At 43.5% G+C, this 18,796-nt stretch overlaps 1 protein-coding gene across 1 annotated transcript in view; it reads right to left on the bottom strand.

Annotated features, from left to right (window-relative positions):
• The window catches only part of LOC115459081 (C2 domain-containing protein 3-like), a 110,326-nt gene that overhangs the window by 15,062 nt on the left and 76,468 nt on the right, over window positions 1-18,796 (bottom strand). Inside the window, exons 10-12 of the mRNA XM_030188944.1 lie at window positions 10,912-11,124; window positions 6,789-6,901; window positions 1,615-1,733 (exon numbers count right to left, since the gene is read on the bottom strand). Coding sequence (XP_030044804.1) covers window positions 1,615-1,733; window positions 6,789-6,901; window positions 10,912-11,124 — 445 coding nt within the window. The remainder of the gene's footprint in view (window positions 1-1,614; window positions 1,734-6,788; window positions 6,902-10,911; window positions 11,125-18,796) is intronic.

Below are 18,796 nucleotides of genomic sequence, written 5' to 3'. Positions count from 1 at the left end.
TGTCTAGAGGAAAACAACTCCCAGAAAAATTAACAGAATGGGCATATGAGGAAAAACAGTAAAGAGACACATTGAGTTTGAAAATGGGCCAAACTGGACCAGGGGTTCTAGAGAAATTAGTCCCATCCCCAAAAATAGACCAATGCATTTCTATGGGAGGAGTTCCAGCTTCTGTAGCAAAGAAACTTACATACAATGAAACAAAGCAGTTGAGGAATTCCTCCTTTCAAACTGCCTCTCTTGTTCTCTATTCTCCCAAACCCCAAAATGTCCCCACTCTCAAAAATACCCCCTGCAATTACCTCACCCCAACCAAAATACCTCCACACCCAAAACGGCTCCACCCCTCCACAAACTGCCTCAACCCACAAAATTACCCTGCTACAACTTCTAAAACTACCACTCTGCAAACTTCCCCCAAAATTACCCCCACCTACAAACTGTCCCACCCCTGCAACTGCCCTGACACACAGAGACATACACATGCAGGAGGGCTAGGAAAAATTCCACGAGCCATGATGCATGTGCTTTCCCCACTTGTTTAAAGAAGAGACTTTATCCTTCCTGTTTATTCAGTGCCCTTATAGTTTTACATCATTAGTGGATTTGGGTGGCAGGGTGTTAAACACACACTCCATATTATAAAGGTTCTCAATCTCAGCACAAAGGTCAAGGGAAAGTCCCCAGCTTATTTAGTTATTATTTGTAAAGATTTAATATACCATCAGCCACATAAAAATTATGCATTAAAGCGGTTTAAAAACATGTTAAAATCCACCTAACTACTAAACAAACTAAAACAACACAGACACAAAAGGAAATGGATCAGGAAATGGATCAAATAGCACAACAATTTTATTTTAAAACAACTATGAAACAAAAACAATCAAAGACACACAAGGGAACTTCTCAAAAAAAGAAAAAAATTCTACCTCTCAGACTCCAAAATCAACAAAAGCATCAACATGCTTATGAAAAGGACCTTTATTACTTATTACTGACTTTGACAAAAGATCAAGAAAGAAAGAAACCATGCACTCCAGTCATTAATTTAGAGACCGTGGGTTCATTCCTGTTGCCAATCAGCACTCACTGTAAGACCTTAAGCAAAACACCCATTTTCTATGTGCTGAAAGAGATAAGATAGCCTCTTTAAATTAGGAGACCATTAATCACATAATCGCTGCTATATTATTCAGATAGTTAATACACCAACTGCCAGATGCAGTATATTTCAAACTTTTAAATCTACTATAATAAAAGTCCCCCTCAACGTTCTGAGGACACTGACGTCAGTGAAGCCAAGCCCTGACTTCCTTCAAAAAGGTTCGTGGTGGTGAAGCCACCAAAATCACTCCGGGCCCCGCCCTCGAGGGCGGAGCAATGGCAGAACAACGAAAGGGGTTGGCAGGGAGGAAATCACTCCAGGCCCCGCCCTCGCATCAAACGTCATGACGTTGGGGGCGGAGCAATGGCAGAACAACGAAGGGGTTGGCCAGGGAGAGAGGTGGGTGGCGACGAAAACCTTGCTAGCGCCCGTTTCATTTGCTACAACTTTGAAGGAAAGTCAGCAAGATTCTTAATACAAGACGCAAAAGCAGCCCATTGATTTACCTTCTTCTGTGTCCCTTTCCTCAAAAAGATTCTGAAGGCCATGTCTGAATTCCACCAGTGTTCAATCATTATCCCACTAAACTGCACAGGGAATACGAAGCGCTGCTGAAAGTTTACAACTGAAACAAAAACATTAGAGCTAATTTTGGCAACTTTAGAGATCAGAGACACAACTACAGTTTGCATCAAAATAGTTCAAACCCAAAGTGAAAAATAAGTACACTGTTCTGCCCTGGGGGTCATTTTAAAAGTGACTGGTACATGTGATGAAGCATTTTAAGCACTTATAAAATTGCCTGAGGGCATAACATGCATAAAAGTGGACACTTAGAAAACAATGCCTATTTTTATGCAATATCACCCAGATTCTATAAAGATTGCCCACATATGGGCACGAACCCGAGATGTATGTGCAACTTAATTAGTTAATGAGCCAATTACAGTCAATAACTGGATGCTTTCAATTATTGATGTTAATTGGCAATAATTTGGATTTGCTCACACAGATGCCTGTGTGCTATTCTATAACCCTGGGTGTCTAACTCCAAAAGGGGTGAAGTCATAGGAGGGACAGGTCAGGGTGTTCCAAACATTGGCGCCCAGTGTTACAGAATAACAACATCTCCTATATAATAATTCTCACCTCCAACGTTCTGTGCTTGGGACCGTGGCTCCCTGGCTGGAGGTGGTCTGCGAGGCAGACATGCACGGACGTCAATGACGTCAAGACAGATGATTCCAAGGCAAGGGGAGGAGTTCCCTACTCCTCCTACTGCCTCGGAATCATCTGTCACCCCCTGCGCTACGGCCCCCTCAACACCCAATTCTGTGAACCTGTCGATCTCCCCCCCCCCTGGACCGCCGAACAACGCCCCCCCCCCCCCCCGCCGCCGTTGTGCACTACCTGTGCTGACAGCCCAAGTATTGTTCTGCCATTCGCGTAGGCTACTCAATCATCTTCACTGAAAGTTTATCTGCGTGCGTCTGACGTCAGACGCATGCAGAGGAACTTCCAGAGATGATTGAGGAAACTACGCGAAGTGCAGAACAACACTTCGCCTGTAAGCACAGGTAGCACAACGGCGGCGGCGGGGGGGGGGCGGTTTTCGCTGGCACGGGGGGGGGGGGGGGGAAATTTGCCTGCCTAAGGCCAGTTTCCTTGCCTATAGAAACGGGCCTTTTTTACTAGTAACAACATAAGTGTTGCCATACTGGGACAGACCGAAAGTCCATCGAGCCCAGTATCCTGTTTCCAACAGTGGCCAAGCCAGGTAACAATTACATGGGAAGATCCCAAAAGAGTAAAACAGATTTCATGCTGCTTATCCTAGAAATAAGCAGTGACAGATATGGTATTCAATGCTGATGAGTCAGAGAAACAATCAAATCTCTGTAAACCTAGAAGATGTAATGGGACAATTTGACAAATTGAAGCGTATCAAATCACCAGGACCGGTTAGTATACGTCCCAGAGTATGGATAGAACTGAAAAATGAACTTGCAGAACTACTGTGTAGCAATATGTAATTTATCTTTAAAATCAAGCATGAAACAATGGGAGGAGGCATGGATGGGGTGTATCACTTTTTTCCTTAAAAAGGTACTATTGTGCCTTGTATTCTTGCCACAGACACATCAGTCACATATATAGGGAAATGAGACAAGCTTTAAATCATCATCCACACAAACAAGGCAAACTTGTTATAATATAAACATTATTTAGGCCATTATAAGCTGTACAAATTCACAAGGATGGGTCTCCCTGTCAACAGTTGTTTTTGGCTCTTGCCAATGTTGGTGGGAAGGAAACCCCAGCCCAAGCAAAGATGCTGCTGCTCCTGCCGGCACTCTAGGGAGATGACTCCCCAGCACCAATGTGGCCGCGCAGGCTTCTACATGGAATGTTGCTAGTGGAATAGCAACATTCCATGTAGAATCTCCAATAGTAGCAACATTCCATGTAGAATCTCCAATAGTAGCAACATTCCATCTAGAATCTTCAATAGTATCTATTTTATTTTGTTACATTTGTACCCCGCGCTTTCCCACTCATGGCAGGCTCAATGCGGCTTACGTGGGGCAATGGAGGGTTAAGTGAGTTGCCCAGAGTCCCTGAAGTGGGAATCGAACTCAGTTCCTCAGAACCAAAGTCCCAAAGTCCACCACCCTAACCACTAGGCCACTCCTCCACTGTTGCTACTATTTGAGATTCTACATGGAATGTTGCTATTCCACTAGCAACATTCCATGTAGAAGTCGGCCCTTGCAGATCACCAATGTGGCCGCGCAAGCTTCTACATGGAATGCTGCTAGTGGAATAGCAACATTCCATGTAGAATCTCCAATAATTCCATGTAGAATCTCCAATAGTATCTATTTTATTTTTGTTACATTTGTACCCCGCGCTTTCCCACTCCTGGCAGGCTCAATGCGGCTTACGTGGGGCAATGGAGGGTTAAGTGAGTTGCCCAGAGTCACAAGGAGCTATCTGTGCTATCTGTGCCTGAAGTGGGAATCGAACTCAGTTCCTCAGTTCCCCAGGACCAAAGTCCCAAAGTCCACCACCCTAACCACTAGGCCACTCCTCCACTGTTGCTACTATTTGAGATTCTACATGGAATGTTGCTATTCCACTAGCAACATTCCATATAGAAGTCGGCCCCTGCAGATCACCAATGTGGCCGCGCAGGCTTCTACATGGAATGTTGCTAGTGGAATAGCAACATTCCATGTAGAATCTCCAATAGTAGCAACATTCCATGTAGAATCTCCAACAGTAACAACATTCCATGTAGAATCTCCAATAGTATCTATTTTATTTTTGTTACATTTGTACCCCACGCTTTCCCACTCCTGGCAGGCTCAATGCGGCTTACATGGGGCAATGGAGGGTTAAGTGAGTTGCCCAGAGTCCCTGAAGTGGGAATCGAACTCAGTTCCTCAGAACCAAAGTCCCAAAGTCCACCACCCTAACCACTAGGCCACTCCTCCACTGTTGCTACTATTTGAGATTCTACATGGAATGTTGCTATTCCACTAGCAACATTCCATGTAGAAGTCGGCCCTTGCAGATCACCAATGTGGCCGCGCAAGCTTCTACATGGAATGCTGCTAGTGGAATAGCAACATTCCATGTAGAATCTCCAATAATTCCATGTAGAATCTCCAATAGTATCTATTTTATTTTTGTTACATTTGTACCCCGCGCTTTCCCACTCCTGGCAGGCTCAATGCGGCTTACGTGGGGCAATGGAGGGTTAAGTGAGTTGCCCAGAGTCACAAGGAGCTATCTGTGCTATCTGTGCCTGAAGTGGGAATCGAACTCAGTTCCTCAGTTCCCCAGGACCAAAGTCCCAAAGTCCACCACCCTAACCACTAGGCCACTCCTCCACTGTTGCTACTATTTGAGATTCTACATGGAATGTTGCTATTCCACTAGCAACATTCCATATAGAAGTCGGCCCCTGCAGATCACCAATGTGGCCGCGCAGGCTTCTACATGGAATGTTGCTAGTGGAATAGCAACATTCCATGTAGAATCTCCAATAGTAGCAACATTCCATGTAGAATCTCCAATAGTAGCAACATTCCATGTAGAATCTCCAACAGTAACAACATTCCATGTAGAATCTCCAATAGTATCTATTTTATTTTTGTTACATTTGTACCCCACGCTTTCCCACTCCTGGCAGGCTCAATGCGGCTTACATGGGGCAATGGAGGGTTAAGTGACTTGCCCAGAGTCACAAGGAGCTGCCTGTGCCTGAAGTGGGAATCAAACTCAGTTCCTCAGTTCCCCAGGACCAAAGTCCCAAAGTTCACCACCCTAACCACTAGGCCACTCCTCCACTCTATTGACAGTCTGCACGAACAATGGAAGGAATCCCCAGGCTAGGACTCTTAGCGACTCTTCATATGAACTACAAGCCATGGGGAGATGACCCCCCCCCCACCAGCCTATACTGTCTGCAGTCTTCATCTAGGATAGCAGAAGGAAACTTTCCTGCCAGTCACTTACAGGACAATTTAGCATTTCATACAGTACATTCATATTTCTTTGAATATGGGTTGCAGCTAAGTGAAACACAGGGTTAAGGGTCTGAATCCTGGAAAATTTCCCACAATCACAGCTACCTAGGGTTTTTCCCTAGTGTCCAGCCCAATCATTACATTAACAATCCTCTGAGAAACACAAGGAGGAAGATGCACTAAAGTCATCGGTAATTCCCGTTCCCTACCGATTCCATAGCGAATCGGTAGGGAACGGGAATTCATTAAGGAAAGGGAATGCAAATGAGCTACTAGTTGTAGCTCCGTTGCATTCACCATTACCTTGGTAGCCAGTCGGAGAATCGGGACGTCCCTTTCGGTTATGCTCCTCTTCTTGGGTCTCTTCAGCCAATCAGAGCGCATCTAGCTTGCTGGTGTCAGCTACACGCAAGCTGATTGGCTGAAGAGATCTGGAAGAGGAGCATAATGGAAAGGGACGTCCCGAACTCCGGATCGACTCGAGTCGCAGGTCCCCGATTTCCTAATCCCTTCTCCTCGCTGCTACAGAAGGTGAGCAGCGCAGGGGAGACAAAACTAAAAAAAAAAAAAAATGGCGAAAAGACGTCCCTCACAAGCGCAGGCAGAGTACGTCCATAAAGGACGCCCCTCACATGCGCTCACTGCTTTTTTTTTCTTCCTTTTTTAATTTTTTTGGGGCTCTTTTCCTTTCCGATTCCCTCACAGGAGCCCTAACGAGAGGTGCAGACCTCACGTTAGGGTTTCTACGGTAAGGGAATCGGAAAAACGGTAGTGCATCTCATTATAATAGCCTTTGGATAATTTGCATTCCATTTTCGTTGCCTGCTACTGTGACAGGAAAAATGCCCTTGGTGCATGCCCCGGTAAACTACTTGTGTTTTAAACTGCCTGGAACCAGTTTAAAACGCAAGTTGTGGGCTCGTTAGGTTTTGTGCATCTGGCTCAAGGTTTCTAAGCCTGCCAGACAGTGTTGCAGTTGTGCAATGAGAGGGAGCCCTTCCTTCCCAGGGATTGTGAAGCATACAAGCTCAAACAACCTGAAGGCTGGGGTCTTCGTCTTAGAATCACACCTATGCTTTCCCTATGGCAGTATTTTGAGCCTCAATTAACAAACCATTACAAATAGAATGCAATGCAGCTCATACCTCCACCTGAAATCTTGCTAGAAGCTACTCGAGTAATTTCTGTTGCAAAGGAAATCTGTCCTGTTGTATTCTTTGAGGATGCCACAGGAAAGTGATATTCTACAAAGAAAGTCCTGAAATAAAATATGATGTAAATCTTAAAAATCACAGATCAGATGTTTTTCACTATGCTATACATTACATAAGATACAAATCAGGAAACTAGGTTGTTGCTAATTGTCTCAGTGATACAACAAAATCAAAACCAGAATATATACAGGCCAAGTCCAAAACAATGTTGCAAAAGATAGGGGAGAACCTCAGAATAATGTGGATAATATTAATCTAACCAAGCAACCAGCTTCTTATTGTCACGTTGGCTTATACCTCCTGTATTAAAGGGCCCGATATGTGCTGTGCCTAATGTGCTCAACTATTCATAAAGTGAAATAAACATCCCTGTGTCAGCACTACTAAACTTATATATAGCATTCCAATGTCAGCACTAATAAATGTGTTCATAAACTGTAATGAAACGGCAGTCCAGAAAAGGGGCCAGATTCAATAAATGGCACCCACAGTTAAGCACCATAAGGATCCACGTTCAGCACGTTCTGCATGGAAATGTCATTATTGAATACTAGCCTAGGTCCATATTTCCGCACCCAACTTTAAACGTAAGCACTTACACCAGACAAAGGCTGGTGTAAAATGCTCTTGTTTAAGTCTGTATTCGCTAGGCATACGTAACTATTTAATGGTGAAGGGAGTGCATCAATCAACTACTTCATTATACTCAGCTTCACATCGAATAAATGCTTGTGGTCTAATTAGGCGATTTTCTTTCAATAGGATCGTCAGATCAGCGTGTGTTCTTCTGTCATGGCTAAACTGAGCCAAGCATGATTCAAGGGGCATCATGTACTAAAAGCCAAAAACTTTCATAGTAACATAGTAAATGATGGCAGAAAAAGACCTGCATGGTCCATCCAGTCTGCCCAACAAGACAAACTCATATGTGCTACTTTTTGTGTATACCCTACTTTGATTTGTACCTGTCCTCTTCAGGGCACAGACCGTATAAGTCTGCCCAGCACTATCCCCGCCTCCCAACCACCAGCCCCGCCTCCTACCACTGGCTCTGGCACAGACCGTATAAGTCTGCCCAGCACTATCCCCGCCTCCCGCCACCGGCTCTGCCACCCCATCTCGGCTAAGCTCCTTAGGATCCATTCCTTCTGAACAGGATTCCTTAATGTTTATCCCACGTGTGTTTGAATTCTGTTACCGTTTTCATTTCCACCACCTCCCGCGGGAGGGCATTCCAAGCATCCACTACTCTCTCCGTGAAAAAATACTTCCTGACATTTTTCTTGAGTCTGCCCCCCTTCAATCTCATTTCATGTCCTCTCGTTCTACCGCCTTCGCACGTCCGGAAAAGGTTCGTTTGCGGATTAATACTTTTCAAATATTTGAACGTCTGTATCATATCACCCCTGTTTCTCCTTTCTTCCAGAGTATACATGTTCAGGTCATCAAGTCTCTCCTCATATGTCTTATAACGCAAGACTTAAAAATTTGATTCACTTTCTTTTGGCACAGAAGACTATAAAGCTTAAATGTAAAGGAGTAGCCTAGTGGTTAGAATGAGGGATTCAAAATCCTGCTTCTCACACTGATGCTCCTAGAGACTATGGGATGTCATGTCATCCTCCACTGCCTCTGATACAAACTTACGGCCAATGTAATGAACTATGCTAGTCCCAGTACAGCTGTTTCCTTCTAGTGTTGTACTGATTTTTTTGTAGGCAATAATTACTTTTGAAGCAGCAAGGATCATTGTGCGCCACAAAAATCAGCACTAAACTGAAGTAAACTACTGCACTAATCTTTTTTTTTTTTGTTACATTTGTACCCTGCGCTTTCCCACTCATGGCAGGCTCAATGCGGCTTATATGGGGCAATGAAGGGTTAAGTGACTTGCCCAGAGTCACAAGGAGCTGCCTGTGCCTGAAGTGGGAATTGAACTCAGTTCCTCAGGACCAAAGTCCACCACCCTAACCACTAGGCCACTCCTCCACTGTTGCTACTATTTGAGATTCTACATGGAATGCTGCTATTCCACTAGCAACATTCCATGTAGAAGTCGACCCTTGCAGATCACCAATGTGGCCGCGCAGGCTTCTACATGGAATGTTGCTAGTGGAATAGCAACATTCCATGTAGAATCTCCAATAGTAGCAACATTCCATGTAGAATCTCCAATAGTATCTATTTTATTTTTGTTACATTTGTACCCCACGCTTTCCCACTCATGGCAGGCTCAATGCAGCTTACATGGGACAATGGAGGGTTAAGTGACTTGCCCAGAGTCACAAGGAGCTGCCTGTGCCTGGTGGGAATCGAACTCAGTTCCTCAGTTCCCCAGGACCAAAGTCCACCACCCTAACTAACCACTAGGCCACTCCTCCACTGTTGCTACTATTTGAGATTCTACATGGAATGTTGCTAGTGGAATAGCCATATTCCATGTAGAATCTCCAATAGTAGCAACATTCCATGTAGAATCACCAATAGTAGCAACATTCCATGTAGAATCTCAAATAGTAGCAACAGTGGAGGGGTGGCCTAGCAACATTCCATGTAGACTCACAGAAACAGAAGCCTGCGCAGCCTTCTACATGGAATGTTGCTAGTGGAATAGCAACATTCCATGTAGAATCTCCAATAGTAGCAACATTCCATGTAGAATCTCCAATAGTATCTATTTTATTTTTGTTACATTTGTACCCTGTGCTTTCCCACTCATGGCACGCTCAATGCGGCTTACATGGGGCAATGGAGGGTTAAGTGACTTGCCCAGAGTCACAAGGAGCTGCCTGTGCCTGAAGTGGGAATCGAACTCAGTTCCTCAGTTCCCCAGGACCAAAGTCCACCACTCTAACTAACCACTAGGCCACTCCTCCACTGTTGCTACTATTTGAGATTCTACATGGAATGTTGCTATTCCACTAGCAACATTCCATGTAGAAGTCGGCCCTTGCAGATCACCAATGTGGCCGCGCAGGCTTCTACATGGAATGTTGCTAGTGGAATAGCAACATTCCATGTAGAATCTCCAATAGTAGCAACATTCCATGTAGAATCTCCAATAGTAGCAACATTCCATGTAGAATCTCCAATAGTATCTATTTTATTTTTATTACATTTGTACCCTGTGCTTTCCCACTCATGGCACGCTCAATGCGGCTTACATGGGGCAATGGAGGGTTAAGTGACTTGCCCAGAGTCACAAGGAGCTGCCTGTGCCTGAAGTGGGAATCGAACTCAGTTCCTCAGTTCCCCAGGACCAAAGTCCACCACCCTAACTAACCACTAGGCCACTCCTCCACTGTTGCTACTATTTGAGATTCTACATGGAATGTTGCTATTCCACTAGCAACATTCCATGTAGAAGTCGGCCCTTGCAGATCACCAATGTGGCCGCGCAGGCTTCTGCTTCTGTGAGTCTGACGTCCAGCACGTACGTGCAGGACGTCAGACTCACAGAAACAGAAGCCTGCGCAGCCTTCTACATGGAATGTTGCTGGTGGAATAGCAACATTCCATGTAGAATCTCCAATAGTAGCAACATTCCATGTAGAATCTCCAATAGTATCTATTTTATTTTTGTTACATTTGTACCCTGCGCTTTCCCACTCATGGCAGGCTCAATGCAGCTTACATGGGGCAATGGAGGGTTAAGTGACTTGCCCAGAGTCACAAGGAGCTGCCTGTGCCTGAAGTGGGAATCGAACTCAGTTCCTCAGGACCAAAGTCCACCACCCTAACCACTAGGCCACTCCTCCACGCATTTAGCAAGGAAATACATGCTAATTAGCTGCATATAGAATTACATTTAATGCAACAAACTGCACTAAAGCTCAGCACAGCTTTTTTTTCTCCCCCCAACACAAACTTTACTTCAGCTGTAAAGATTAAGTAAAACTTCTAAATACTGACATCAATGGAAATACAGAGATTACTTGTAGGGATGAGGTAACAGACTGCTGAGAAGTTAAAAGCGAGAAGGAAAGAATCAGCTTAAGATTCCTTTAAATGAACAATATTATTATCTGGATGAACATAAGAAGGTGCTTCTTACCTTTTTACAGAAGAGGCTGGTCGTGGGGGTTTGCCTTTATTGGCTTGTTTGGCTTGTGTGATCTGGATGTTATCTGAAGGGATTTTTAAAGATTCAATTATAACTCTGGCCAAGTGTATCCGACCCAGTAACGCTAATCTATCCAGAGTCAGGTTAACAATTGGAGCCTCCTCTGTAAGTTCCAGGGTATCACCATTTGATGGTCTCTTGCTGCTGCACAAGGTAAAAATAGAATGTGCTGTGTTACAAAAACAATCTGTAGTTCATGCCTTATATAAAATTGTCAGTACTACTATACTCATGGCACTCAATGGCCAGAAATGTACAGAGAACCAAGTTATATTAAAGCCACAGAAATGCAGCATATTCCCTTTGGGAATTCCATGGCCTCAAATCCAGTCCCAGTATTTAGAACCATTTCACCTCTGCTAAATGATTCAATGGAACTGTCTGCATACTGTGTCAGTGCTGAAAGCAGTGCATTTTTTGTAGAAAAAAAGGTGCCGGTACTCATTATGGGCGGGGTCACCACATATGGCTCCACCCCTATGATAGCCACACCCACATTAGCCACACCCCTTATATCAGCCATGGCGCATATAAACAGACATCATTGAAAATATACTAGTATAGGAGAACAACAATAACTTGTGATTTTTTTTCATTATAAATCATTTCTGTAAGATGTTACAGCTCCAGTATACCCAGTGCAAAATAAGACAACAGATGTAAATTCTCAAATTGGACAAATTCCAAACACTAAAATGAAAATAAAAGAATTTTTTTCTACCTTTTTTGTCTGGTGACTGTTTTCTATCCATACTGGTCCAAGTGTCTGATTCTGCTGCTCTCTATCTGTTCTCTTAACTCCGTTTCCCGCCCTCGAGGAAAGGAAATGACATCAGAGGAGGGCGGGACGCGCTCAGAATGCAGGGAAAGGAAGCGGCCGACGCGATCGAAGGAGGCAAGCCTGTCAGCTGTTTGTTTTATTTCTTCAGTCTGCTGGTTCGCAAAAAAATAAGTTTTACGAGGCAGGGATCGGTGCAAACAGCAGGGAGCGAGCAGGGGAGCCCCAGAAAAAAGGTGCCGGTACGCCATACCGTCGCGTACCGGCACAAAAAAAGCACTGGCTGAAAGTAACAATTGGCTACTCTCAGTGACCAAAAACAGATCAACAGTATGATCTGAATGAAGTTCCCTTACAGACGGTTGATATTCAGTCTGGGAAAATGCAAACCTTTGCAATTGTACAACTTTGACCCAAATAACCAAGTGATTCTTCTGAGGTCGTATTTTTGTTAAATTCTTCAGCACAGAACTATGAACTGGCTGCCTTGGCTGTTTGCAGCAATACCAGATTCTGACTACATTTTTAGAAATACCATTGTTTTGCTGCCCAGGTGCTAATAAAACTTTAAATCCACAGGGGAGGTCACGTGATGCTGTGATGGAGAGCGGTCGCGGGTGAATCTCTCTCCGTCGCCGACCTACCCGTTTGCGAATCTGCAAAAGAATCGAACCCTTCAAAATATAAAAAATTGTAGCACAGCATTTGGGGAGCGCTCCTGTCGGCAGTACAGCTGGTGAAAACTGAAAATGACAGCGAGATTAGCGGCGCGGGACAAGCAGAGGGGAAAGACGACCGAATACAAAATGGCGGCGTCTCCTCCTGAGGCGGGAACATCGGTCTCCTCCGCGTGGATAGCGGAGATAACGTCAGAACTAACAGTAGTAATGGAGGATCTGCTTGAGCGGCGTCTGGGCCCGATCGATCAAAAGCTGGACGGCAAGCTGGAACAGCTGAACGCTAAAATCGGAGAACTGACAAAAGAATGTGTAGCATTCCAGACACGGACCAGTGCGGTGGAAGATCGCATAACAGAAGTGGAGAAGGACCAGGGAAACATGAAGAAACTGGTGGCAGACATGGAAAACAAAATCGAAGATTTAGAGAATCGTTCCAGACGGAACAATATTCGCTTGGTGGTCTGCCAGAGGCGTTGGGGGCCCGTCAGTTGGAAAAAACCCTGGAACAATGGCTAAACACACAGGTGGATTTTCCAGAGTCAATAGGCCCATTGAGAATAGAGCGAGCTCATCGTCTGGGAACTCGCCAGATGGGGAAAAATACATCACGAGTGGTAATCTGCAAGATATTAAATTTTGTGCACAAACAGTGTATACTACAGACAGCACGCTCGGCAGCGACTCTAACTTATGAAGGCAAGAAGATCCTATGTTTCCAAGACTATTCGGCTGGAATATCAGCAAAAAGGCGGGCATTTTCATCAGTATGTTCAAAACTATTTAAGATGAAGATTCGCTTCTCACTGCAATATCCCGCCACTTTGAAACTGACATATAATGGAAATATAAAAATATTTACATCGGAGAAAGAAGCGGGAGCCTTTGTAGCCGACTTGGAGAGGGCAGCGGAAGCAGAGCCGGCAGAGACTGGATCTACTTGACCTGTGTGAATCTGAAACGGTCGACGAGAGCAGGAGAGTTTGTAAGAACTTAAAGCATACATTGAACAGGACTTGGTAAATGTTGTAGTTGGACTTGAATTGAAAGTTAAAAAAGAGGGGAGAAGATAATGTACAAACATACATGCTATAGGTGAAATCCTTATAGGGGATGAAGTAGGGAAGTAATTACTATACACATAAGAAAGGGAGCGAATGATGTTAATAGTATAGTATCCTTATTGGAGGAGGGGGAAAGAGAAATTAGACTAAGACTAGAGCGGGGAGGGGAGGTAAGCATTGGTTAGTTGTGACCAGCCAAACGGGGGGGAAAGTTTGGTTAATGTTAAGGGATGGAGGGAGGGCAGGGGGGAAAGGAGATAGGGGGAGGGGATGCAATATATGCAAAAAGGAAAAGATAAAGGTAACTTCTTCTCAAAGGGGAAAGGGGATGGAATCATTTGGTTATAGACACTTTCAGTCGCAATGTAAGACATATGGTAATTATGAGGGACTGCTGCAGCTGGGACAGCAGCCCGGGAAATGGCAGGAACTTAGCCAGCTATTAGAAGCAAAATATGGAGGAATAACATGAAAGATATGAAAATATACTCATGGAATGTTGGAGGTATAGGCTCGCCCATTAAGAGGAAAAAAATAATGGGGGAATTACGCAAAAAGGGAGCAATGATAGCCATGATACAAGAAACACATTTAACAACACAGGAACATGCAAAACTAAAAACATGGTGGGTGGGAACGATATTAGAGGCCCCAGCAGTGGGGAAAAAAGCAGGAGTAGCAATATTGATTCATAAAACGCTCCAGGTAACCCAGCAGCATGTATATATGGACCCAGAGGGCCGATTTATCATAGCTAAGGTACAGATTGATGGAAGGCCAATGCTGCTGGTGAATGTGTATGCCCCGAATGTGTACAGCAAAAAGTTTTTTCAAAATTTAATTAAGCGTATCCAAACCATAACAATACAAGATCCGCAAGTGCAGACGGTAATAGGGGGAGACTTTAACATTGTGGCAGATGAAACTATAGATAAGACTTATACCAAAGGGAAAGGAAAAGGGGATCATATGAAAGGCATTGCTTGGATGTGTGATGCACTGGAAGCTCTAGATGTGTGGAGAATATTAAATCCAGATCTTAGAGACTATACACACTATTCAAGAGCGCATCATACTCAATCCCGGATTGATTATCTTTTAATTAATGAGGGGGCTCTCCCAGATGTACAAGGGGCAGGCATAGATGCTACTGTAATATCTGATCACGCGCCAATCTATATTATCATCAATAGACAAGATACGCAATATAAGAGAAGGAAATGGATATTTCCAATTGAGCTTTATTATGATGAGGAATTTTTGAGATATATAAGAGAGAAATGGATGGAATATAAAATTCATAATGAGAAACATACATCAGACCCTATATTATACTGGGAGGCAGCGAAAGCTGTACTCCGAGGAGAAATAATAGCTTATTGCAGCCGAAAGAAAAAAAGACGAGAACAGGAAATACTCAGGCTAGGGAAACAATTAGTTAAATTGCGACGGCAATATGGAGACACAGCTCAAGCCACAATAAGAGAGCAATTACTAGCCACACAGATAAATTTAAATACTTTAATCCATCAAAGAGCTATTAAATCCGCAATATACTATAGATATCAACTTTATAAATTTGGGAATAAGCAAGGCAAAATGCTAGCAGGGCTGATCAGGAAAAAGACTGGCCCACAAAGGGTGATTACTTTACAGTTCCCCTCAGGAACGGTAACACATTCAGAGAGTAAAATTAGACAAATATTCCTTGACTATTATACCCAACTCTACCAGGCAACTACAGAAGACCAGTTAGAGCCAGAGCTATATCTAGATAATATAGTAATACCACAAATAACAGAAGCTCAGAGGGAAATAATTAATCAACCCATAGACTTAGATGAAATAACCAGGGCAATCAAAAGTAGCCCTTTACAAAAAGCTCCGGGACCTGATGGGTATCGAGCTGAGTTCTACAAAATGTTAGAGGCAGAGATTGGGAACCCAATAATGATGGCCTTCCAGCGGGCAGTAGATCAGGAAAGTCTACCTGAGACACTCCGAGTGGCAGACATCGTGGTATTTCCTAAACCAGGAAAGGACCTGAACAGGCCAGAGTCCTATAGGCCAATTTCCTTGATTAATTATGAAACCAAGCTATTGGCGGGTATTTATGCCAATAGACTAGCCAAGATATTGCCAGACATCATAGCCTTACCACAAGGAGGCTTCATTAAAGGGAGACAGATAGTCAAAAATATTAGACAAATATTAGCCTCATTAGAATGGGTGAGAAGAAAGAAAGAAGAATCTTTACTCATAAGTTTCGACGCCGAAAAGGCGTTCGATAGAGTAGACTGGGGATTTATGTTTCGGACAATGAAAGCATATGGGTTTGCAGGGTCATTTGTGAAGGTTATAGCCGCTTTATATAAAAATCCCTTAGCCAGGCTCTATGTCAATGGGGACTATACTGAACTGTTTGAGATTGGTAGAGGCACACGACAAGGATGCCCCTTATCCCCCTTGTTGTTCGCGTTAACCCTGGATCCGCTGATACGGACAATACTAGAAGACCAGGAGATCACAGGGGTGAGAATGGGAACTCATGAATTTAAAATCTCGGCATTCGCTGATGACCTTTTGGTCCACCTTACTAAACCACAGGTGGCATTACCGGTATTACTAGAACGATTCAAAGAATATGGCTCATTTTCGGGCTTTAAATTAAATATGCAGAAATCAGAAAGTATGCCAACGCAAGATACAATGCTGGCGGGGTGGAGGGGGGAGTTTCCCTTACGATGGGTCACAGGTGAATTTAAGTATCTAGGAATAAATCTGACAGCGGATCCGGGCAAAATTTATAGGACAAACATAGATAATCTGCTGAGGCAGACGAAGCAGACATTGGTACATTGGCACACATTGCCGTTGACATTAAATGGTAGAATTAGTCTTTATAGCATGGTACTATTTCCCCGATGGCTGTATGTACTACGACAGCTACCATTATACCTGCAACAGAAAGATGTTAAAAAATTAAAGAGAATGGTATCCTACTTCTGCTGGGGGGGCAAGAAACCAAAAATTAAATTTGAAAATCTGGAGGGGAAATTGCAGAAAGGAGGATTGGGGCTACCTAATATACGAGATTATAATTGGGCATGTTTATTAAGGCATATGGCAGATTGGATACTAGGAACGGAAGAATACACCCCATGGGAGATAGAAAGAAGCCTATTTAAACCATATCACCCCTATTACTTATTACATGCTCCGGCACATAAGATCCCTATAGAGTGGAGGCAGCATCTTTTATTAGCCCCAATGAGAAAGACATGGGACTATGTAATTCGTCTTTTGGGGAAGAACCCTAGATGTACAGACATGATACCAATAATGGGGAATGCCGATTTCCAATCGGGGATTCAATCAATTAGACACCACAGATGGGCAACAGAAGGGGTGGTGGTAGTGGCGGATGTATTGCACCATACAGGGCGGATATTGACACAAGGAGAATTGGGACGGATAGTTGGGGAGGACAACGTAGATTGGTACTCATACCTGCAGATGAAAATGTATATGACTAGATTGATGAGAGAGGGGTGTACTAGAGAGCTATACCCTCTGTTGGAGCACTTTTTTCTACCCCCAGGGATAGAAAGAGTTACGGTATCGGGGATACATATAGCCATAATGCAGCTGAAAGTACCTCAGTCACTCACAGGAGTGGCCCTAAAATGGACGCATGATCTAGGACAGACAATTACAGAAGCTAACATTCTAACACACATGACAGAGATTAAAGATAATCTATATTATGCCAGACATAGGGAAACTCAGTATCGTATAATCATGCGGGGGTACTTCACACCAAAACAAGCATATTATGCGGGACGTATAGCAGAGAGTAAATGCTACAAATGTGGAGACACGGATCCGTCGCTTTTACATATGCTATGGAGCTGTGTTTCTATACAGAGATTCTGGATGAGAATAAAACAATATTGTGCATATATCTTACATAAATCAGTTATGCTAACGCCCCAGAGGTGTATACTGGGGTATAAAGGAAGCAGGATAAATTTGAGAAAAGCAGAACGCCAATTCATGTATAAAGTTAATATCATTGGGAAAATGTGTATAATGCAATATTGGATAATGGAAGAGGCTCCCTCGTATTGGCACTGGCGTAGCGGGCTGCAGAGGCTCGCTACGTGGGAGGCCAGAGATGCGAGAGATACCCCCAAAAAGAAAAAGGAGTTTTTGGCAATTTGGGAACCTTATATACAATCGATGGGGGGTAGAGCCCGCAGTTTACTATTGAATACGTTACAAATGTATAATCAATAACCAGATGACTGAAAGATGTTAATATAATAGAAAGAGAAGAGGGAGAGGGAGGGGGGAGGGGGCAGGTGGGGGGGTAGATAGGGAAGGGAGGACGGGAGGGAGGGGAAGAAAGAGGGGAGAATAATAATAATAAAAGTGCATAGTTGTTGGTGTTAGAATTGGTTAAAGTTAACAAGAAATATGATAAAGAAGATTGTACATAAGACTCAATTACAATGTTAAATTGCAACTTCTTTAATAAAAAATTATTGAACTTAAAACTTTAAATCCACAGATGGTTCCACTGTGAAAAATTCATCACTTTGGAATATGGTACAAGAATTAAGTGAGACCTTTCAGAGAATTCACTTAAAGTGAAAACACACAGAAAGAAGGTGACTGGTCAAAGAGGCATGCATGTAGGCTCCATATGGCCATGGTATGAACAGACTCACATGGCTGCCACTGCAACACGCTCCTCAGGTTATGATCATGTGATACTGTCAGACTATGAGGCGGAGAGTCAGTCACAAGGTGTGGAGGAACACTGTATCCCTATGACCGTAAAACACCAAACCCAAAGAATAGGGTGGGTAGATTCTTCCGAAGAACGCAAGGAAGATGAAATGATTCTTATGTGAGATATTTTATTAAAATACACAAGATGACTCAACACAGCTTCTCCCTTGAAGTCTTCAGAACAGCCTACCCACCCTACTCTTTGGTTTTGGTGTACCATCAGACTATTTCATAACATGGTTGCTAGTGCAGGATAGCCCAGATAACATATACCAGCACATACTGCTTCTTACACACATTTCCCCCCCAGATTCTAAGCATTACATACAATCCACCAGCTATGCTCAGAGTTCAGGCAGGGCAAAACCACCTTTTGAGCAGCTGCTGGGTCCAAAGCTGCAGAAAAAAAGCTAAATCACAAATATCTAAGACTTCTATAACACCAAATTCTCAAAAGGGTTCAAGGCAGTTAACAATAAAACATCTAGAATACAATCAAA

This window comes from Microcaecilia unicolor, unplaced genomic scaffold, assembly GCF_901765095.1.
Source record: "Microcaecilia unicolor unplaced genomic scaffold, aMicUni1.1, whole genome shotgun sequence".
Classification (NCBI taxonomy): domain Eukaryota; kingdom Metazoa; phylum Chordata; class Amphibia; order Gymnophiona; family Siphonopidae; genus Microcaecilia; species Microcaecilia unicolor.
Note: the sequence above shows the minus strand (reverse complement) of the source record. Positions and strands in the feature narration are given on the sequence as shown.